Raw genomic sequence first — 23,545 nt, 5'->3', positions numbered from 1 at the left:
TCTTGAGATTTAATTAGTTAAGGCTGATGTGAAAACAGAAGCCATACTATGTATTTTAGGAGAGGGAATTTAATATAAAGATTTTAATGTAAAGATAAAAATGCCATTTTCCTACACAATCGAGTCTTTATCTTTAGATCCTACTAGCCGGTATGATGAATTACTTTCACAGTTCAAATGAGGAATAAAGTTCAGAATTTGCAATAAGAAAAAGAAAAAAGAAAAAATTATTCTGACACCTGTTAACATTGACTATTCAGGATGACTGAGACAGGTATCAAGACTAGTGCAGGCCAGGCACAGTGGCTCATGCCTGTAATCCCAGCACTTTGGGAGGCAAGGTGGGAAAATGACCTGAGGTCAGGCATTCGAGACCAGCCTGGCCAACATGGTGAAACCCCCATCTTTACTAAAAATACAAAAATAAGCTGGGCATGGTGGCATGCACCTGTACTCCCAGCTACTCAGGAAGCTGAGATAGGAGAATCGCTTGTACCTGGGAGGGGGAGGTTGCAGTGAGCTAAGGTTGCACCACTGTACTCCAGCTGGGACAACACAGTGAGACCCTGTCTCAGAAAAAAAAAACAAAACAGAAGTCAATTAAAAAAAAAAAGACTAGTGCAATAATGGAGATAGGTCAGGCTCAACTCGGAATACAGCAAAGACAAGGGGGGTTTATGGGCAAGAAGCATAGTGCAGCAGGTGAGGGAGGCTGGCTGTGTGTGTCAGTGGATGGAAAACTACTAAGAGGAGACACTGAAGATACCGGGATTCTTTCTAAACTGACTTAACAGGATTCTTGCTGAAAGCAGGCCAGCATGATCAGATACCAAGGGTGAGGGCTAGGGAATTTGATCAGATAGTGAAGGTGATCAGATATCAAGAGTCTTGCAAAACCGACTTAGCAGGATTCTTGCTACAGCTGGACAAGGCAGTCCCAAGGACAAAGCCTAGTTGAAAAAAGGGTTCAGAGGAGCTTTCATAAGTTTGGTTAAGAAGAGAGTCTTTGTGACTCTTTAGAAAAAAAATACAAAAATACGAAATTTGGCACACATAGGATGATTTTTGGACTGAGAAAACACATCAAATCACAAAATCTAAAATGTCAAAATATGAGACAACTCAGAAAAATGGCATACTATTTTTATTAATAGTATAGTCTACCTGTCTGCTACACCTGCATACTTTTTCCTTATATTTTTGACTGATATTCTTTGATTGCCTTCATAATGGTGATAATTTTTTTTTTTTTGAGACAGAGTCTCACTTGGTCACCCAGGCTGGAGTGCAGTACCGCGTGATCTTGGCTCACTGCAACCTCTGCCTCCTGGGTTCAAGTGATTCTCCTGCCTCAGCCTCTGGAGTAGCTGGGACTATAGGTGTGCGCCATTATGCCTGGCTAATTTTTGTACTTTTAGTAGAGATGAGGTTTCACCATGTTGGCCAGGCTGGTCTCGAACTCCTGATCTCAGGTGGTCCACCCGCCTCCGCCTCCCAAAGTGCTTGGGATTACACATGTGAGCCACCATACCTGGCCAATATTGGAGAATAATTTTATAATATAATTTTTATAGATAGAATAGAAAGAGAAGTCGGTATTTCTTCTGGCATGGGTGGTTGACGTTTGCTTTGATCATTGATAGTTTAAGAAACTGTCTTTATTCTCACAACACATTAATCGGAATGTGTAACATTTTTTAATATGTTGTTAAATTTTGGGAAACTATTATGAAATTTCTTTCATAAAAGAGCAGTAACAATGCAGGTTACTTCCACACATTGCGTGGGCCCCTCCTGGGCATCTGAAAAGTGGATCCTGCAAGGGAGGGCATTGAAGATTGAGCTTCATCAGCCTCACAGTGGCAGATTTGCTTCTGTAGCTCCTTAATAGGATGAGGCTTTAGCAGGGGCTTGTGTTTCACTGCTGTCCCACAAGACCCTCAGGTCCATCGAGACCCAAACTGGACTGTGCTGTGTCCCAAGAATCTTCTTAACATAAGAGTGCTTCAGCTCTCTCATGTTCTGACCCTCCACTAAATTTGGGTCAAAAAAATTTTTTTTCAGCCCTTTTGAACTTTTTTTTTTTTTAAGGCAGGGTTTCACTCTGTTGCCCAGGCTGGAATGCCGTAGTGCGATCATGACTCACAGCAACCTCAAACTCCTGGGCTCAAGGAATCCTCCTATTTCAGTGCCCCGGAGGAGCTGAGACTATAGGTGTGCCACCACACCAGCTAATAGTTTTTATTTTTTGTAGAGATGGTGCCTTGCTATGTTGCCCAGGCTGGTCTCAGACTCCTGGGCTCAAACAACCCTCCCACCTCAGCCTCCCAAAGTGCTGGGATTACAGGCATGAGCTACCATGCCTGGTCACTTTGAACATTTAAAATCAAATTTAAAATTATGTATTTCCAGAATGTTTCATGGTTTTTAGGTGGAGGGTGGTTCTGACATCTCACCTCATCACCAGGACAAGCCCTTGTTTCTCTTTTCTTTCTGCATTCAGCCCCCTGAGGATCTCACTCATGACTGAAACATCATTTGAGGGGTGATCACCTCCAGATCCTCAGCTGGACAAGCCTCACATCGTCTGGGGGCCTCAGTATCTTCACCAGCGGCGTCCAGTGGGGGTGGGAGCAGAATGGCTTCCCAGCCCCCGCCTCACCCCAACAGCACGTGATGCCCAAGTTCTCCTTCTGTGCGAGGCGACAGCTCTCACTCACCCACCGGCTTCCTCTCGGGGCTTTCTCAGCCCCACCCCACATTTGGGGCATTTCCTTCCCTGACAGCGGGACCTGGGACTGGGCTGGGGCCCTGGCGGATGGAGACATGCTGCCCCTGCTGCTGCTGCCCCTGCTGTGGGGGGGTGAGTGAGCTGAGGGAGGAGGGACAGGCACGGGGGTGAGAAGGGGGGGCTGGAGCTGCAGCTGAGCCTCTGTGCCCCCCTAGGGTCCCCGCAGGAGGAGCCAGGCTACGAGCTGCAAGTGCAGAAGTCGGTGACGGTGCAGGAGGGCCTGTGCGTCCTTGTGTCCTGCTCCTTCTCTTACCCCTGGAGATCCTGGTATTCCTCTCCCCCACTCTACGTCTACTGGTTCCGGGACGGGGAGAGCCCATACTACGCTGAGGCTGTGGCCACAAACAACCCAGACAGAAGAGTGAAGCCAGGGACCCGGGGCCGATTCCGCCTCCTTGGGGATGTCCAGAAGAAGAACTGCTCCCTGAGCATCGGAGATGCCAGAATGGAGGACATGGGAAGCTATTTCTTCCACGTGGAGAGAGGAAGGGATGTAAAACATAGCTACCAACAGAATAAGCTGAACTTGGAGGTGACAGGTATGGCAGAGGCCCTAGGAGAGGACCCTGGGACGTGGAGAACCCCGTATGAGAACAGGGACAGGGCTTGGGCAGGGGCGGCTGGAGGAGGTGTAGGACTTGGGGTAGGTCGGGGCCTGAGGCCTGGCCACTCTCGGGGTCACACCTTACGTCCTCAAGCCCCTGGGGCCCAGGTATCTCCCTGTCTCCTCCTCAGCCCTGATAGAGAAACCCGACATCCACTTTCTGGAGCCTCTGGAGTCCGGCCGCCCCACAAAGCTGAGCTGCAGCCTTCCAGGATCCTGTGAAGCGGGACGACCTCTCACATTCTCCTGGACGGGGAATGCCCTCAGCCCCCTGGACCCCGAGACCACCCGCTCCTCGGAGCTCACCCTCACCCCCAGGCCCGAGGACCATGGCACCAACCTCACCTGTCAGGTGAAACGCCAAGGAGCTCAGGTGACCACGGAGAGAACTGTCCAGCTCAATGTCTCCTGTGAGTGGTGCTGGGGACACAGCTGAGTCCCCAAGGGCAGTGGGAGTGAGGGGTGTGTGTGTGTGTGTGTGTGTGTGTGTGTAAGGAAGACAGAGAGAAACAAAACAATAACTTGAGAAACCTTGTGTGTGGATCTAAGCCTTGGGATCTGGGGGGAGTGAGACAGGACAGCCTTCCCCACTTGGTGGGTTTCTGTGGCTCCTCTTTGGGTACCTCCTGGGCCCATGCCCATCTCACTCCTCACTGCTGAAGCCAAGGTTATATCTTTTTATCCCAGATGCTCCACAGACCATCACCATCTTCAGGAACGGCATAGGTAGGAGAGACCTCCTCTCTGAAGCTGGGACCTGCCTCTGGGTCTGTCTCTGAGCAGAGGTAGAGAATCAGAGCTTGAATGGAATCAGATTTGGGAAGAGCAAGAATGAGAATTACTGCCTTCTGGCTTCCACCTTCTGTGAGCCCCATGTGCAGGCACACATGCACACACGCACATACACACGCACACATGCACACACGCACATATACACGCACACACACACATGCATATACACCACACACATACACATGCAATACACCACACACACATACACACACACACATGCACACACGCACATACACACGCACACATGCACACACGCACATACACACGCACACACATGCATATACACCACACACATACACATGCAATACACCACACACACGCACATACACACACATGCACACACGCACATACACCACACACATATGCAGATACACCCACACACACACGTATGTACACCCGCACACGCACACACACACGCACACAGGTGCACACTCATGCACTCTGCTCAAAGCAATGAACAGACTTTAGACCCCACCCATCTCCCATCCCTCCTGTGGTCTGGTTCTTTCCACAGTCACCAAGGACCACTCCATGCCCCTCTCATCTCAGTCAGCCCAGCTCTGTGGTTCTTTTCTCACCCTTCCACTCCTGCATCCTCAGTCTTATTTCCTGTCACATTAGCAGACTGTATTTCCCAACACCACCGGGGGCTCTCTGTCCTCTCTCCACCACAGTCCAGGCATGTACCAGTGAGATATTGAGCCTCCTCTGGAGGCATGAGACTCAGACACTTTGGTCAGTTTCCTGAGTGTGCAAAGGCCCAGCCTTTAAACCAGGGTGCAATCAAGCCAGCATAGGCCAGGGGAGGAGAGGGAGATGTCTTCTGGATCCTGGGAAGGAGGGAAGGATAGGGACTGTCAGCCTCCCTGGCCCCATCTCTCTTTCCCCACCCTTCTCTCCCCAAAGCCCTAGAGATCCTGCAAAACACCTCATACCTTCCGGTCCTAGAGGGCCAGGCTCTGCGGCTGCTCTGTGATGCTCCCAGCAACCCCCCTGCACACCTCAGCTGGTTCCAGGGCTCCCCTGCCCTGAACGCCACCCCCATCTCCAATACCGGGATCTTGGAGCTTCGTCGAGTAAGGTCTGCAGAAGAAGGAGGCTTCACCTGCCGCGCTCAGCACCCGCTGGGCTTCCTGCAAATTTTTCTGAATCTCTCAGTTTACTGTGAGTGTGGGGGCAGCTGGAGCAGGAACTGCATGGTATTAAAGAAGGAAGAGGCCCCCTGCTGAGTTTTGTCCTCCCTCCCCACAGCCCTCCCACAGTTGCTGGGCCCCTCCTGCTCCTGGGAGGCTGAGGGTCTGCACTGCAGCTGCTCCTTTCGAGCCCGGCCGGCCCCCTCCCTGTGCTGGTGGCTTGGGGAGAAGCCGCTGGAGGGGAACAGCAGCCAGGGCTCATTCAAGGTCAACTCCAGCTCAGCTGGGCCCTGGGCCAACAGCTCCCTGATCCTCCACGGGGGGCTCAGCTCCGACCTCAAAGTCAGCTGCAAGGCCTGGAACAGCTATGGGTCCCAGAGCGGCTCTGTCCTGCTGCTGCAAGGTCAGGGGGCGTATTGCAGGGGGCAGGGGCCTGAGGGGAGGGGCATGGATCCCAGAGTGATGGATGGTGGGAGAGAGAGGCTGGACTGGTGGTGGGGAGACAGGGTTCTTCATCTCCTGTCTGAGCAGGGCCCTGGAGCAAGTTGCCCAGCAGGTGGGAGGACAAGAGTCTGAGTCCTGGGAGTGAGTTATTGCACGCCCCTCTTTTCTGCAGGGAGATCGAACCTCGGGACAGGAGTGGTTCCTGCAGCCCTTGGTGGTGCTGGTGTCATGGCCCTGCTCTGTATCTGTCTGTGCCTCATCTTCTTTTTAATGTAAGTCTTGGTCCCAGGGAAGGTACAGGGTGGTGTTTGTAGGGAGTAGGAGAGACTGAATCTCAGAAACACAGAGCTAAGGCCAGAGGTGATGATGTGTGCTTGTGGTTCCAGATGCTCAGGAGTCTGAGGCAGGAGGATCACTTGATCATGGAGGTTGAGGCTGCAGTGAGCCAGGATTGTGCCAATGCACTCCATCCTGGGCCTCAGAGCGAGAGACCCTGTCTTAAAAGAAAAACAAAACAAAACAAAAAGCCAGAGAGGTCTTCTTTCTTTTTTCCTTTTCTATTAGCTTTATTGAGATACATGCTTTGTACAATTCATCCACTGAAAGTGTACGAGTCAATGGCTTTAAGTATATTGACAGAGTTATGCATCTGTCACCAAAATCAATTTTAGAACATTTTCATTAGCCTAAAGTGAAAAACGAAGACAAAGAAACCTTGCACCCCTTAGCTATCACTCCTGCTTCTTTCCCCAGCCCTAACCTATTCCCTGTCTCTGTGGATTTGTCTGTCCTGAAGTTGCAGTTGTACTTTGTGTGAATGGAATCACGCGATATGTGGTCCTTTGTGGCTGGCTTCTTTCACTCGGCCTAATGTTTTCAAGATTCATCTACGTAGTAGCATGCATCGATACTTCATTCCTTTTTGTTTTCAAATAATATTCCATTATATAAATGGAACACATTTAATTTGTGGGTTCAGCTGTTGACGGGTATTTGGGTTGCCTCTGCTTCTTGGCTATGATGCATAACACTGCTATGACCATTCCTGCCACGGTTTTGTGTGTAAGAGGAGGTCTATATGATGGAAATTCAGTCCATGGCCACCCTGACCAAATCCCTGGTTATCCAGGAGGATGGAGCCCTCACTCCGAAGTCAGGAAGGTCTCCGAGTTCAGTTCCGGGGCCTGGATGGCTTCATTGTCATTTTCACCATCTTAGCATGGGATGGGGCAACCTGCTAACCCGTGCCTGGGTGGTCCCAGCTGCACTGTGCTGGTTTCTTTCCTTAGAGTGAAAGCCCGCAGGAAGCAAGCAGCTGGGAGAACAGAGAAAATGGATGATGAAGATCCCATTATGGGTACCGTCAGCTCGGTGAGTGGTTTGGGGATCTTCTCATGTGCATGTCCACTCGGAAAGTCCAGGCTGAGCTCTTCAGCATTCTGCCAAACCCACTCCTCCCTCATCACCTGGGAGTTCTCTTCTCTCCTGTTCTCCCCCTTCATATCCCAGAGCCAGGAAATCATTATGTCCCATTCAACCTTCTTTGTTTTTTGTTTGTTTGTTTGTTTGTTTTTGAGATGGAGTTTCACTCTTGTTACCCAGGCTGGAGTGCAATAGTGCGATCTTGGCTCACTGCAAACTCCACCTCCTAGGTTCAAGCGATTCTCCTGCCTCAGCCTCCCAAGTAGCTGGGATTACAGGCGCACACCACCATGCCCGGCTAATTTTTGTATTTTTAGTAGAGACGGGATTTTGCCATGTTAGGCAGGCAGTTCTTGAACTCCTGACCTCAGGTGATCCGCCCGCCTCGGCCTCCCAAAGTGCTGGGATTACACACGTAAGCCCGGCCACCAACCTTCTTTCTAAAAGTAAAACTAACTTGTCCTTTGCTCATCTTCCCTCCCCACCTCTACCGACCACAGAGCCTGCCTCACCTCCTCCCTGCCTCCATCTCTCATCCCAAACTTCAGGCTGCCAGAATCATCGCCCCAAAACTATTACTTCCCAGGCAGCCTGGAGTTTCAATGTTGTTGTTGTTTGTTCCTGTTGCTTAGAGAATCAGGCCCACATTCCTTGCCCCACACCAGGTGGCCACTTCAGCCTGTTTCTGTCCTCTGATCCTGCCCCGTGGCCTGGCCACGCTGGCCTTCTGTCTCCATACAGACCTGCTGTCCTACGACTTTGAGCCCTTGCAAGTATAGTTTCTTCCACCCTTCCTTCCCCGTTTCCACCAGACTACCTCATCTAATCCTTCCAGCTCTAATCTCAGTATCTGCTACTCTAGTCATTTCCCCTCCTGTTGACATCTACCCCTTCTCTTCTGTGTTTACAGCCCTACATGCATCCCCGTCCCCATCACACATCACCACTGCCTTTACCTGTCTCCACCCACTCATCATATCTGTGGAATTCTTTTTTATTTTTATTTTTTGGAGACGGAGTCTTGCTCTGTCACCCAGGCTGGAGTGCAGTGGCGCAACCTCGGCTCACTGCAACCTCTGCCTCCCAGGCTCAAGCAATTCTCCTGCCTCAGCCTCCCAAGTAGCTGGGATTACAGGCATGCACCACCTGGCTAATTTTTGTATTTTTAGTAGAGACGGGGTTTCACCATGTTGGCCAGGGTGGTCTCGAACTCCTGACCTCAGGTGATCTGCCTGCCTCAGCCTCCCAAAGTGCTGGGATTACAGGTGTGAGCCACTGCGCCTGGCCAATATCTGTGGAATTCTTGAAGGACAGGGGCTGGGCCTTCTTTAGCACCTGCAGTTTTTTCTCATGCTGTTTCTGTCCAGCGTGTCTCCTCTCCTCTTTTACAAAATTGATCTAGTGTTGCCCCGAATGAATTGTCCAAAATGCTTAGTTCATGACCAAGCTATCATGACTGGAACAAGCATCATTTACTTTTACTTTTTCACTTTGGTTCATAATATGATAAATAACTGCAAACCCACCATCCAACCTAAGACCTAACACGTTGGTGATAACTTATATCCACCTGTGTTGCTCCCTGATCCATTCCCAGTAACCACTGTTGTGAATCTTGTCTTCCCAGTGTTGTCACATATATGTAGACTTATACCACTATTTAGTTTTAATTGTTTATGAATCTACAGAGGGTATCATGTTCCATGCACACTTCTTGGACTTGCTTTGTAGACTCAACATTGTATTATGATTCATCCATGTTGTATAAAGTTGCAGTTATATTCATTTTTCCTGCTTATAATATATATATTTTTTGAGAAAGGGTCTGACTCTATTGCCCAGGTTGGAGTGCAGTGGTGCAATCTCAGCTCATTGCAACCTCCACCTCCCGGGTTCAAGCAACTCTCCTGCCTCAGCCACCTGAGTAGCTGGGATTACAGGCGTGTACCACCATGCAAGGCTCATTTTTTATTTTTAGTAGCGATGGGGTTTCACCACGTTGGCCAGTCTGGTCTTGATCCACCCACTTTGACCTCCCAAAGTGCTGGGATTATAAGTGTGACGGCTTATAATATTATATTTTGTGATTGTATCTATCACCTAAGCTAAACTTGAGTTGTTTCCATTTGAGCCGTTCTGAACATTCTTATCCTTGTCTCACCGTACTAACACACAAGAGATTTTCTTTAGCATTACCTAAAGATTGAGTTGCCGCATTGCTGGGCATGTGAACGGGCATCTTTACAAGGTCATGAAAAATGGCTTTCCAAAGCAATTATATCCGTTTATACTCTCATCTATGCCTAGGAAATCTTGTTGTTCTGTAATCTTTCCAGCACTTGCTTTTCTCAGTTTTCGCAGTTTTGGAGGCTATTTTACTATCTCACTATGGTATTGATTTGCATTTCCTCGGTTACCAGTGAAGATGAAAAATCTCTCTCTGCTTTCATCTTCTATAAAACACCTGGTCACATCTGGATCCCATTTTCCTATTGGGTGTTTGACTTTTTCTTAATGAATTTGTTGGAGGGCTTTATACATTTTTACACTATTTTTCTCATTGTATGTGTTGTAAATATAAATATCTTCTCCCAATGCATAGCTTGTCTTCACTTCTTAAAGTGATCTTCAATGAACATAAGTTCCTAGTTGTAATATAATCATATTCACAAATCCTCTCTTTTCTATTGAGTACCTTTTGGATCTCATTAAAAAAAATTTCACCCATCCTAAGATTAGAAAGATATTCAAATATAGTTTCTACTAAAAGTTTTATGCTTTTATTTTTAATTTTGTGGGTACATATTAAATGTATGTATTTATGGGATATATGAACTGTTTTAATAGAGGCATGCAGTGTGAAATAAACACTTCATGAAGAATTGGGTACCCATCCCCTCAAGCATTGATCCGTTGCGTTGCAAACAATCCAGAAGCAACCTAAGTGTCCATCAATAGATGAATGGATAAAGAAAATGTTGTGCATATACACAATGGAGTACTATTCAGCCATAAAAAAGAATGAGATCCAGTCATTTGCAACAACATGGATGGAACTGGAGATCATTATGTTAAGTGAAATAAGCCAGGCACAGAAAGACAAACATTGCATGTTCTCACATATTTGTGGGATCTAAGAATTAAAAAAAATTGAACTGATGGACATAGAGAGTATGCTTTTCTTTTGACATTTAAGTACTCACTCTATCTGGGGTTGACTTTTGTGTATGGTGTATAGTGTTGATCCATATATGTTTCTCCTTCATTTCTGAATAGTCCTTCTCCCTTCTCCATTGAGCAACATGCCAATTCTGCCATGTATTAAAATTCTATATATTTGTGGGTCTCTTTCTGTGGTCTCTATTCTATTCCAATAGTCAATTTTACTGTCCCTGAGTCATCACTGTCTATAAATTCAAAAATAAGTCCTGATATAGAGTACAGCAAAACCTCTTCCTTAATCTCCTTCAATAGTATCTTGACCATTCTTGGTCCTTTTTTTTTTTTCACTTTAATGTTAGAATCAGGTTGTCAAGGCCGGGCGCGGTGGCTCACGCCTGTAATCCCAGCACTTTGGGAGGCCGAGGTGGGTGGATCACGAGGTCAGGAGATTGAGACCATCCTGGCTCACACGGTGAAACCCCGTCTTTACTAAAAATACAAAAAAAAAAAAAAATTAGCCAGGCGTGGTGGTGGGCACCTGTAGTCCCAGCTACTCGGGAGGCTGAGGCAGGAGAATGGCGTGAACCTGGGAGGCAGAGCTTTCAGTGAGCAGAGATCGCGCCAGTGCACTCCAGCCTGGGTGACAGAGCACGACTCCGTCTCAAAACAAAACAAAACAAAAAACAAAAAAGCAAAACAAAACAAAACAAAAAAGAATCAGGTTGTCAAATTCCAAAAAATACATTGAATCTTGAATCTATAGCTCAATCTGGAAAAAATTTGTTTAGAAATTCATGCCTTCTTATCCATGACAGTAGGTCTTTCTCTCTCTATTCCTTTAAATATTTTTAAGCGTTTAAAAGAGATAATGTAGAGTTTCTTCACACAGGTCTTACACATCTTTTGTTATTTTTCTTCCTAAATACCAGTTTTTGTTGCTATTGTAAATGCTATCTTTTTAAAAGTGCATTTTCTGACTCCTTATCAGAATGCAGAATGAAAGTATTTAAAAAATATAAGAGGGGTTTTTTTTTGTAATTAAAAAAATCACAAGTTGGTCTTGCATGTGTCCTTTAGCATCTTCTTGCTTTGGTAGCTGGAGAATTCTTAGATCTTATTTATAAGCCTGCTGATCTCTTCTTTTTCAGAAATATAGATACCATCTGAAAAATTAGCGATATTCCTATTTTTAACTGTCATGGCTTGCTGAATCAAAGCAGCTGGGTTTGATGCAAGTGTAATGCTATTTTCTTAAAGAATCAACTCATCCTTTTGGGCTTCAGGTACTGAGCAAGAAATGCCTGTCCTCATGTATACTCTGCAGATGTATTTTTCTTCTAACAGATGTCAGATTTCAACAAATGACCCACTGTCCTGAATAATCACTTTGATGAGGAAGTGAGGACACGCAAACCTAACCTCATCTGGTAACGGAAGTCTGTGTAACACCTCAGACTGTGGGCAGTTTGTGACTATGGATGGTTTGAAGAATAGCCAGTTACCTTTCATTTCCCCACCATTTGGCAACACAGAACTTCTCCTTTTTCTTTCCTACATTGATGGGGTTGAATTTCTCGGCTGGGTTCCTTGAGGGGATTCACTACAACTGTGCATCTCTTCATAGTGACACCTACCTCCTCTGGGATGTCAGCTCTCTGGATTTAGAGAATTGTCTTAATTCTCTCAGTAAATGCAGCAAGTAAAACTCATTTTTAATTGATTTCATTTCCTTCCAACTTGCTAAGCTCCCTTATTAGTTCAAATAACTAGTATATAGAAATTGAAGTATTTTAAATAAATTTTTTTCAATTAAAACAAAATCACAAATTAGGCCAGGTTTGGTGGCTCATGCCTGTAATCCCAGAACTTTGGGAAGCTGAGGCAGGAGGATCTCTTGAGGCCAGGAGTTCAAGGCCAGGGGATAACACAGTGAGACCTCCATCTCTACAAAAGGAAAAAAAATCACACATTGGTCTTGGGTATTATTTAGAATGTTTTGGGATTTCAAATTAGATGATTATATCATCTGCAAAATAATAACAGCCTATCTCTTCCCTTTGTCCTAAGCACTTCTTTCCTTTTTCTTGTTTCAATATGCTGGGTGAGATTACGGTCAAAGTTGAGTAGACATAGTGAGCATGGGCATCTTTTGCTACTGCTGATTTTGAAGGAAATGCACCCAATATCCTGCCACTTGGTTCTGTGAACTTTCATCAGGTTAAGGAAGTTCCTTTCTATCACTAAATAAGTTTTTATCCTAAACTTCTGTTGTATTTTTTGAATGCATCTACTGATAGGATTTTTTCCTACTTAATCTGTTACCATGGGGAATGACAATTAAAGATTTTTCTAGTATGAAACTACTCCTGCATTCCTGGGAGAAAACCATATTGTTCATAGCATTTTTTAAAATACTCCAGTAGGTTGTTTGATCATCTTTTGCTCAGCACTTTTGCGTCTATATGCATGGTCAAATACACTTGTCATTTTCCTTTTTCCTCCTGTTTCTTTTGTTTGGGCATCAAGATAAGATTGAGAAAGTGGGGACTAGTCTCTCTTTTTCTACTGCCTGGAAGAGTGTGTATAAAACTGAAATGACTTGTTTCCTGAATGACTGATAGATGTCACTTATCAAACTACCTGGGCCTGGTGGCGTCGCTATGTGCAATCTTCCTAATTTAATCATTTTATGTATTCTTCAGCGAGCTTTATTCTAGGGACGTGTTCGTTTCACCTAAGTTTCATATATATATATATTTTGACAGAAGGATATGGGTGGCATTCTTTTGTCTTTATATTATTTGTTTTTGTCGAGATTACTTCCCCTTTTAGAAATATTCCTGACATTGGTTATTTGTGACTTCTTTCTTTTTTTCTAGCTAAATCTTGTTAATTGCTTTCCCTATTTTATTATCAGTTTCAAGGAACCAACTTTTGGGATTGTAGAATTTTCTCACTGTATCTTTGTTTTCTGTTTTATTGATTTTTACTCTCATTTTCTCAGCACCTTCCTTCTACTTGTTTTGGTTTATTCTGATGATCTTTGATAAATTTTTAAGCTGGATACTTAGCTTCTTAGTGTATATATTTTCATTCTCTATAAAACGTAGTTAGGGATAAATTTCTCTCAGAATTTCATTTTCTTCCCATTCCACAAATTTTGATATGTATTATTTGAATAACATTCAGCTGTGGATATTGTTAAAACAACATTGTGATTTCTTTTTTGAATCTTAAATTATTTGTGATTAAAAATTCCAAAGGTATGAAGATTTTAAAAATCTTTCATAATTAAATTCTAAGTAGATGCTTTTTGGTCAGAATACATGGTTTTATAATATCTGTTTTTAAAATTTGTTGAGACTTGATCTGTGGCCTGTATACAATGAATTTTTGTAAATGTTTCCCTGTGTGCTTAAGAATAATGTATATTTTTAGCCGGGTGCGGTGGCTCATACCTGTAATCCCAGCACTTTGGGAGGCCGAGGTGGGCAGATCACAAGGTCAGGAGTTCAAGACCAGCCTGGCCAATATGGTGAAACCCCGTCTCTACTAAAAATATAAAAATTACCTGGGCATGCTGGGTGGTGGCAGGCACCTGTAGTCCCAGCTACTCAGGAGGCTGAGGCAGGAGAATCGTATGAACCCAGGAGGTGGAGGTTGCAGTGAGCCAAGATCGTGCCACTGCACTCCAGCCTGGGCAACAATGTATATTTTTTATTTCTTAAATTAACAGTCCAGTGTGTTAATTGTAATGTTCGAATCCAAATCTTTAGATGTCAACAGATCTTCCCAACATGTCAATACTTGAGAGAGGTGTGTTGAAATCTTACATTATGATAATGTATTGGTCAATTTCTTACTGTAATTCTAACAATTGTGTTTCTTATATTTGATGTACTTTTAAATTAAAAACATATATTTTAGAAAAGCATTATATCTTCTCAGTGAACTGAACATTTTATCAAACATAGTAATTCTTTCTCTTCATAGTGGTGCTTTTTTTTTTTTTTTTTTTTGGAGACAGAGTCTCACTCTGTCACCCAGGCTGCAGTGCAGTGGTACGATCTCGGCTCACTGTAACTTCCACCTCCTGGGTTCAAGCGATTCTCCTGCTTCAGCCTCCCGAGTAGCTGGGATTACAGGTGCCCGCCACCATGCCCAGGTAATTTTTGTATTTTTAGTGGAGACAGGGTTTTATCATGTTGACCGGGCTGGTCTTGAACTCCTGGGCTCAAGTGATCTGCCCAGCTCGTCCTCCCAAAGTGCTGGGATTACAGGTGTGAGCCACTGTGCCCGGCTCATAATGATGCTTTTTGCTTTAAAGTCTGTTCGACTGGATTTTTTTTTTTTTTTTTTTTGAGGCAGGGTCTCACTCTTTCACGCGGGCTGGAATGAAGCGGCATGTGGATCTTAATATAGCTACTCTAGTTTCTTATTGATTAGTTAGATGCCTGATACTTTTTCATTTTCTCCCATCCTCCCAACATTTTATGTATTTATGCTCTACCAGTGATTTTTGTAAACAGTATATAACCAGGTTTTAAAAAATCCAATTTGACATCCCTTGTTGAGTTTACTCTACTGGTATTTATTGTGGTTACTGACATATGTGGATTTCTTTCTACTATTTTAACTTTTACTTTCACTTAGTTCCACTTTTTCAATATTTCATTTTTCTCCTTTCTTACTTAGAAGCTTAATATCTTGCCGGGCACAGTGATGCATACCTGTAATTCCAGCTACTTGGGAGGGTGAGGTAGGAGCATCGCTTGAGCCCAGGACTTTGAATCTAGTATGAGCAACATAGCAAGACACTCGCCTCAAAAAAAAAATTAATATCTCTGTCTTACATCTAACGAAAAGAATTTTGGTGCGCTTTTATATCTCTTGGCCTCTCTTCCTTCAACTCTTTACAATATTGATATTTTCTACAAATGTGCAGTTTTTGTTCTGTGTTATTATGAACATACTTAGCATTTTTCTATTATTTGATTTTTTAAAAAATATACAGCTACACATTGTGTTGAGGTATTTTGTTACCTTTCTATTCCATACTTATCACAGATTTTCTGTTTTTCTTTCTCTTTCTCTCTTTTTATTTGAATTCTTCCCCCCAGTGGGTTTTCAATTTGGGTTCCTCAAGGCTTCTGAAGACTTATATGCCTGGAAATATATTTTATCCCCTTACATTTGAATTTTATTTGGCAGGATATACATTCTAAAATTAAAGTGATTTTCCTTTGGCGCTTTAAACTCCACCCCACTGTTTCTTGCATTTAGTATTGCTGTTAAGACATCTTATGTCATTCTTAATCTCACATATTTGTAGGTAATCCACTCATTTTCCCTGGAAACTTTTATAATTTTCTCTTTGGTTCTGATATTCTTAAGATCCACTGTCCTGTATCTAGGCATGGGATTCCCTGCATCTTTTTTCTTGCACTCGTGGGGCCCTTTCAGCTGAGGTGTTTCATCTTCTTTAACTCTGGAAATTTTGTTCCCACTATTTTTTTCAAATATTTTTCCTTTTCTACTTTTTTTTTTTTTAAGGTGGACTCTTGTTCTGTCGCCCAGGCTGGAGTGCAGTGGCACGATCTCCTCTCACTGCAAGCTCCGCCTCCCAGGTTCACGCCATTCTCCTGCCTCAGCCCTCCAAGTAGCTGGGACTACAGGCGCCCGCCACCATGCCCGGCTAATTTTTTGTATTTTTAGTAGAGACGGGGTTTCACCGTCTTAGCCAGGATGGTCTTGATCTCCTGACCTTGTGATCCGCCAGCCTCGGCCTCCCAAAGTACTGGCATCAGCCACCACGCCCGGCCTATTTCTTTTTTATCTTATTTGAAAACTATTATTATCTAAATGTTCAAGTGTTTTTTTTTTTTTTTTTCTTTTTGACAGTCTCACTCTGTTGCCCAGGCTGGAGTGCAGTGGCACAATCTCGGCTCACTGCAATCTCTGCCTCCTGGGTTCAAGTGAATCTTGTGCCTCAGCCTCCTGAGTAGCTGGGATTACAGGTGCACATCATCACGCCTGGCTAATTTTTGTATTTTTTTAGAGACAGGATTTTGCCATGTCGGCCAAGCTGATCTTGAACTCCTGACCTCAAGTGATCTGCCTGCCTTGGCCTTCCAAAGTGCTGGGATTACAGGCATGAGCCACCCCGCCTGGCCAGTTTTCTATTTCTATCCTCCATCTATCTTAACCTTTTTCTTATATGTTCTAGTCTTCATCTTTCCCTGCTTCCTTTTAGGGGATACTTCTGACGGCCCTTCTAGCTCACTAATTTGCCCTCAATTATAGTCATTCTATTCTCCATCCCATCCATTGGGCTCTTCCTATGATATTTTTCAGATATTTTCGCATGGCCCTTTTTGCATCAAGTACACAATTACATAATTCCTTATTATGTTTCACATTCATTTTGCATGCACACTTTGTTATTGACAAAGTTTCTTATGCTTGTTTTCATGCTGCTAATATTGCCACATCTTTTTAGTGCATGTAATATGCTCAGTTTAGCTTCTTGACCAAAGCGTCCTAGTACTTGTGCTTCTAGTGGTCTATCAGGTTCTGTTGGTTTGCTTTTCTTCAAAGGTGCCCAGCCTTCTGAGCTGTGAGCTCATATTCCCCTGGGGTTATTGGCTACTCTGGCAGTGTTTCTTGAATGAGGGAAGGGCAGATGCTGGCCTGTGTCAGGCTTACTGAGCCAAAGAAATGACAGGGACACCAGGCACGGTGGCTCACGCCTGTAATCCCAGCACTTTGGGAGGCTGAGGCGGGCAGATCACCTGAGGTCGGGAGTTTGAGGCCAGCCCAACCAACATGGAGAAACTCCGTCTCTACTAAAAATACAAAATTAGCCAGGTGTGGTGGCACATGCCTGTAATCCCAGCTACTCGGGAGGCTGAGGCAGGGGAATCTCTTGAACCTGGGAGGTGGAGGTTGCAGTGAGCCGAGATAATGCCATTGCATTCCAGCCTGGGCAACAACAGTGAAGCATCGTCTCAAAAAAAGAGAAATGACTGGGACAAGCCCCAGGGTGGATCCCCTCAAGAACCCAAACCACACCTAACCAGTCCCACTTCCTATCACCCCAGTAAGGCAGCTTAAGTCATCCCTCCATCTTCAGACCCTCGTGGAGAAGCAACATTGGTCAAGGACTCTCGTTGCATTGTGATCCACCGGCCCTGGGAGTTTGGAGTGGAGAAAATGGCAAGAGGAATGTCAAAGACCAGTGAGCTTCCACCTCTGTTCTCCTTCTCCTCACCCCAGTGGGCCTCTGGTGCTTACCCAACACATGCCTCTTGGACACTGGCACATCATAATCCTGTCCATACTCTGAATTCTGCAGTAAGGGGCAGACTATGTTTGTCCCACTGGAAGGGTAGAGGAGAGAAAGGAGCAGAATTCAAGTATGTCTGGGCTAACCCATCCTCTCAACAAGCCAGCTGTCCCCCCGCCCAGTTCTCCCACCCCTTTTCTTCAAATGAGCCTTAACTTTCCTCTAGGGATATCAGTGTGATTGACTGATCATGAATTGATTTGTAAAGTTTTGTTCACCCAGGAGCTCCATCTTTAGTTCCATCATTGGTAGGTCTTGGAGAACAGAGCCAGTGTATGAATTCACTCTTTTGACAAGAACTATGGTAGAGAGAGCTTTGTTTTCTCCCTTATTTTACCTTTAACCGTTCTGCACACTTTCATACCATAGGCAGAATGGTAAAGCGAGGCACAGCATGGTCCCTGGAGTTTGACGTCCTGCATTCAGGTTCTAGATTCACCCACTTGCAAGCTGTGTGACCTTGGATAAGCTAATGAACCTCTCTGTTTTTTTGTTTTCTCCTATAGAAATTGGGTTATTAATATGCTAGTATCCGTCTCGGATTGTTACAAGGAGTGCTTAGTAAAGTGGCAAGCTCACAGGGAGCTCACTTATAACTGTTACTCAGTATTACTTTTCCTTCTGTCTAACAAGGAACTGCATGACGGGGAGGTATTTGGGTGGTTTCAGTCTGCTTTATGTCCTCATTTACAAGAACGGCATCTAGCCCAAAGAAAGCACTCAGCAAAGAGCTATTGAGTGAAAGGGTGAACATACTGCATTGTCCTATTTACTAATCTGAGCTGTGCCTTTTCTTTCAGTTGTCAATTTCACCCTTTTTATTTCATACACCGCAAACCTATTGATAGACATATGTCTTTATTTCTTCCTTTGCCTGCATAATGCTGGTGTGCATAGCCACTTTTTCATTTTATTTCATCTTTCTTGTGCCTAATATAAGCAGCTCTCTCCAGAAAGTCTATTTTTTTCTGACACAATGAAGCCATTTTTCCCTAACTCTGGAGTCCTCTTAAAAAACTTTATGGCCAGGTGTGGTGGCTCACACCTGTAATCCCACCACTCTGGAAGGCTAAACTGGGCCTGTCGCTTAGCCCAGGAGTTTGAGACCAACCTGGGTAATGTGGCGAAACCCTGTCTTTACAAAAATTAGCTGGGCATGGTGGCATGTGCCTGTGGTCTCAGCTACTTAGGAAGCTGAGGTGGGAGGATTGCTTGAGCCAGGGACGGGAGGTTGCAGTGAGACGAAATCACACCACTGCCCTCCAGCCTGGATGACAGAGTGAAACTCTGTCTCAAAAAGAAAACTTCTCAGCTACTGTTTGAAGACTCACATTGCTTTCAACATATTTTCCATAGCGTGATGGGTAGGGATATGGGTGAAGGTGGGAGAGGAAAGAAATTGCTTACTTGTATCTGGTTACCATCTTTGCTGGGGACAGGATCTGCTCCATTTTGTTTCTCTTTCATGGAACCTGGGTCCAGGATCAGAATTGCCATCTCTTTTCTGGTTTGCACATGAGACACCTTGTAACCTATGCCGAAGGTATACATTTGCTTCATCAATAATCCGCTCCTCCTGCCTAGGTCAGGGTCTATGTCTGATTTCTCACACTGTATGTGCCCAGAACCTGAAACAGGGCAGACAGGGCTGAGTTCGAATCCTGGCCTCACCATGTATTAGATGAATAACCCTGGGCAAGCTACTTAACCTCTCTCCACCTCAGTTTCCCTGTGTGTAAGGTGGGGATAATTAGAATATCTTTTATACTGTTGTGGGTTTTTTTTTGTGATGATTCAATGTGATTAGTAAGTCCTCAATATGGTCTAATCAATCATAGTATTACAAAATTTTGAAAGAATGAGCGAATAGTTGAGTTCACAGGAAATGTATATGGACAGGTGGGGCCGGGATTTGAACCCAGCCCTGTCTGCCCTGTGCCAGGTCCTGGGCACATACAGTGTGAGAAATCAGACATAGACCCTGACCTAGGCAGCCTATGGCCCGTCCTTAGGAGGAGCGGATTATAAAAGGATGAATTGATAAATGTCACATCAGCCCAACTTCCCTGTGGGAACCATTTGTTGTATTTTTCTCTTATTTGGTGTTGAGGTCTCTCTTTGGGGAGTGGTCATAAACTCTAGCCCTGCCTTGAGTGGGAACCCCAGAGATCTGGCCATCATGTTCACAGTGTGACTTTCACAGAATACTCCTTTATCCTGGCACACCACCTACTGCCTAAGTGCCCAGCCTGTGACCCCCTCTCACAGCAAACTTGTTTATCCTGGCAGATTCCCTTGCAGCTTTCCTATGACCTGTGTCCAGTTTATTCCCACCAAGACAGCTATTCTCTAGGAGAGCCTTGACCAGAAAAGAAGTGAGGTTCAGGTCTGTTGGGCGGGTAGCACACAGAGGAGACAGCACAACAAAACACATGAAATAACAGAAGCAGTTTATTACTCACAGGTCCCAGAGAGAAGACAGCACAGCAAGCCTGGAAGGGCGAATGGAAAGGAGGGAACTGACCAGGACACAAGTGCTCATCCAGTGGGTAGGGGGCAAGAGAGAGAGAGAGAGAGAGAGAGAAGAACCCATGAGCCAAAGCCTTAATTAGAGTCCAGGGCATAATCCAAGCAGGCTTCCCACAGGGAGTTCTAACTGGGGTTTTAGAGCTAGCAGGCAGGAGTTCTGTGGAGCCACGCTGTGACTGAGAGGTGGTTGCTGCAGTATATCTGCGCAGCCTATGAGGGACACAGGAGTCAAGAGGTAAGTCAAGTAGGTTGTAACTGTATGTCCCATAGGGAGCTGGTCACAAGGAGATGGTTGTATAAGGCAGACATTTGGATTAACCACCTTGGGGAACTGGGAGGAGGTAGAGAATTGGAAATTGTGTCCAGGTGACTAAGCCCTGCTTCTGGCATGAGAAAGTCCAACTTACATTCAAAATAAATCCCAAGGCAACATATAAATATAAGAACTCATTATTCTACACCTGCCTCTTTATTCCTACTGTGACACCTTTCCTTCCCCTTTACTCAGGGTTCCAGGAAGAAGCCCTGGCCAGACAGCCCCGGAGATCAAGCATCTCCTCCTGGGGATGCCCCTCCCTTGGAAGAACAAAAGGAGCTCCATTATGCTTCCCTTAGTTTTTCTGAGATGAAGTCGAGGGAGCCTAAGGACCAGGAGGCCCCAAGCACCACGGAGTACTCGGAGATCAAGACAAGCAAGTGAGGATTTGCCCAGAGTTCAGTCCTGGCTGGAGGAGCCACAGCCTGTCTGGGGGAAAGGACAAATCAGGGACCACTTGCTGAAGCATGAAGAGCCCTAGTGGCAATGTTAACATTAACTGATGTTTAAGTGCTCCAAGCAGAGCAGAAAGAAGACAGATGACGGAATTAGAGAGGTGGGCTCAAATCTAGGCCCTGGCACTGTCATCAAGCAATTCACTGCATCCCTCTGTGCCTCAGTTTCCCATTCTGTAAATCAGAGATCATGCATGTTACCTCAAAGGTTGTTGTGAACATTAAAGAAATCAACACATGGAAATCAACCAACATGGGTCCTGGAACAGGGCGTTGTGCTCAGTGCTTTCTGGTCTCTCTTCCTTGAATAGAAAGGTCCTGCTGGCAAGTTCTCTCAAGGCTGGGGATGACCAGGCACAAAAAACAGGGCAGCAATATGTTGGTGTCACTCCCCTTCCCAAAACTCTTCAAAGACTCCCTAGGAAAGACCAGCCCCTCAGCCTGGCACTTGGTTCATGATGTGGGATCTTATATCCTTGCCAGAGTCATATCTTTGCCCACTTTTACCTGCAATCCTTGCATCATATTCCATTGGCTCCAGTCCTTCATTTATGAGACCCATAGGAATCCTTCCAACAGCCAAAGAGTTGAGTCTAACTCTTTCCTGCCCAAACCCATTCATGGCCCCCTGGCCTTAGACAATATATCACAAGCATCTCCCCTGACACGTAAAGTCCTTCATGATCTCCCTGCTATCTATTCATTTATACTTTCCTCTTGCCTAACCCTTCCTTAAGCCTTTCATGCTGGTTCATACCACACTGTCTTTGCAATTTGAGATTCCTCCTCCTGGAAGCCATGCCTCCTTGCTTTCATCTGGCTTACACTATCTTTTCCTCCAAACATGAGTTAATGGGTGGTCTTGAGTTGGAAGAGTGGACTGAAGAAAGAACTTATACTCTCCCTCCTCTAAAATTGAACTAATTTATTTTTTAAAATGCTAAACCAAAAGCAGCTAAAAATTCTCCAGTTACTTATCTAGGGTATCTCCAAACCCAGATAAATGACAATGTTAGAAACTTTAGCAAGTGGCCATGAGGAAATGAGTGGATAATTCCCGTGGAGTACTGGGAGGACATTGATTCTCACTATCTACCACCCAAACCTCATTTTCATCACTGTAAAGAAGTTGAATTGTGACTACTGTTTTGGTTATGACAGGTTAGATAATTTTGATCAAGTCTTGTGTTGAAAATAATAAAATCTTTTGGGGAAAAAATGAGTAGAAAAAGAATCCTTCCCTTAAATAGTATAGAATGCCTGAAAAGAAAATGGAAACTTAGGCCAAAATTCTGGGGAAAGGCTGAACCCAGAGAAGTAAGCAGAATCACTAAGCCAAAATTTCCAGGGGCATTTGCTCATATTGAAAAAGGAAGCTTTGGTTCTTTGGTCTTGCATGTGGCTCTGGAAATGAAGGTTAAGTCTGTGGCCCAGCGAAAGGTTGCAAATGTCAAAAGAGACCATCCCTACATTGGGTTTGTGTCAAGGTAAGGCTGAATCAAAACTGAAGACAAGGAAAAAAATCTGAACAGCTACCAGAGAAAAAGGATCACCTTCAAAAGAAAAGTCATTTAATTGACAACTGAATTATCTGTAGCAACCTGGAGAGTAGAAGAAGGCAAATACTATTTCTAACATCAATTTGCAATCTATACTCAGTAAAGTCAACTCAAAAATGAGAAAGCAATAATGATCTTTCAGAGCAAGTAAATGGGGGAGCTTTAATAAAAACAAAAGATAGTTTAGAATTCCTGACAATCACAATAGTTAAGTACCAAGGTAAGTGTATTTTACGTGTCCCAATATCCATATATTATCCAGGAGGAGAGAGAGGTTTTCATTTACTAAAGACTTTGATAGGTTAATAAGGCATGCTGTAAATTTTTCTCATGATGGCTAAAAGAACAGAATCATAATATATAACTTTCAACCTAGTGATCATTAAAGGTATACTATTAAAAACTTAGTAAACCAGCCAGGCGCAGTGGCTCACACCTGTAATCCTAGCACTTCGAGAGGCTGAGGGGTGGAGAATCACTTGAGCCCAGGAGTTCGAGAATAGCCTAGGCAACATGGCAAAACACACCTCTACAAAAAAATACAAAAAATGTAGCCAGGCATGGTAGCATATGCCTGTAGTCCCAGCTACTTGGGAGGCCGAGACAGGAGGATCACCTGAGCCCGGAAGGTGGAGACTGCAGTAAGCCAAGTGATAGAGTGAGACCTTGTCTCAAAAAACAAACAAACAAAAAGCCAAACAACAACAAAATTACTTAGTAAACAAAACAAACGAACAAACAAAACGGAGAAATAAAGTAATGTAGAATTGGTGACACATACAGAAAACAAAATATAACATGGGATATTTATGTTAAATATAATTGGATAAATGCTTCAGTTAAAAACAGAGTCCACTTGGATGGATTCCAAGTATATCATCTTTACAACATATACACGTAAAGTACAAGGATAGAGAAGGCCAAAAGTGAAAGTATATTATGCCGACATTAATAAAAGGAAAGCTGGTGCAGTCCTATTTGGCCATACAAAAT

The 23,545-nt window shown here is 44.4% G+C and overlaps 1 protein-coding gene and 1 long non-coding RNA gene across 6 annotated transcripts; one reads left to right on the top strand and one right to left on the bottom strand.

The window, feature by feature from the left end:
• Window positions 1-1,810: 1,810 nt before the first annotated feature.
• SIGLEC5 (sialic acid binding Ig like lectin 5) lies at window positions 1,811-22,323 on the top strand. Of its 5 annotated transcripts, XM_034946811.3 has the most exons (9): window positions 1,813-2,863; window positions 2,947-3,330; window positions 3,527-3,805; window positions 4,083-4,121; window positions 5,094-5,351; window positions 5,439-5,723; window positions 5,937-6,036; window positions 7,054-7,135; window positions 20,731-22,323. In XM_034946811.3, exons 1-9 carry the CDS (start codon window positions 2,677-2,679, stop codon window positions 20,920-20,922), a joined length of 1,806 nt encoding a protein of 601 aa, XP_034802702.2. In that variant the 5' UTR covers window positions 1,813-2,676; the 3' UTR covers window positions 20,923-22,323. The 5 variants fall into 5 exon arrangements, with proteins under 5 accessions (XP_063456623.1, XP_034802702.2, XP_054960431.2 ...); XM_063600553.1 differs by lacking the exon at window positions 20,731-22,323 and having other exon boundaries at window positions 1,811-2,863; window positions 7,054-8,850; XM_055104456.2 differs by lacking the exon at window positions 7,054-7,135 and having other exon boundaries at window positions 20,731-20,851.
• LOC117977114 (uncharacterized) lies at window positions 6,049-20,710 on the bottom strand. Its single transcript, XR_008622208.3, has 3 exons — window positions 20,156-20,710; window positions 19,101-19,225; window positions 6,049-7,079 (listed from the first exon to the last, which is right to left on the bottom strand). It is a non-coding gene; the product is annotated as an uncharacterized LOC117977114 (long non-coding RNA).
• Window positions 22,324-23,545: the final 1,222 nt, after the last annotated feature.

The sequence above is a fragment of the Pan paniscus genome, chromosome 20 (assembly GCF_029289425.2).
Source record: "Pan paniscus chromosome 20, NHGRI_mPanPan1-v2.0_pri, whole genome shotgun sequence".
In the NCBI taxonomy this organism is placed as follows: domain Eukaryota; kingdom Metazoa; phylum Chordata; class Mammalia; order Primates; family Hominidae; genus Pan; species Pan paniscus.
This window is presented reverse-complemented; position numbering and strand designations above follow the sequence as displayed.

What these genes read in the sequence shown, in the direction of transcription:
- SIGLEC5 (XM_063600553.1), top strand. Translation starts at nt 2,677, where the DNA reads ATGCCCAAGTTCTCCTTCTGTGCGAGGCGACAGCTCTCACTCACCCAC. An exon ending in GCTGCCCCTGCTGTGGGGGG is followed by an intron (nt 2,864 to 2,946) that starts GTGAGTGAGCTG and finishes GTGCCCCCCTAG; the next exon opens with GGTCCCCGCAGGAGGAGCCA. An exon ending in TGCCTCATCTTCTTTTTAAT is followed by an intron (nt 6,037 to 7,053) that starts GTAAGTCTTGGT and finishes TTCTTTCCTTAG; the next exon opens with AGTGAAAGCCCGCAGGAAGC.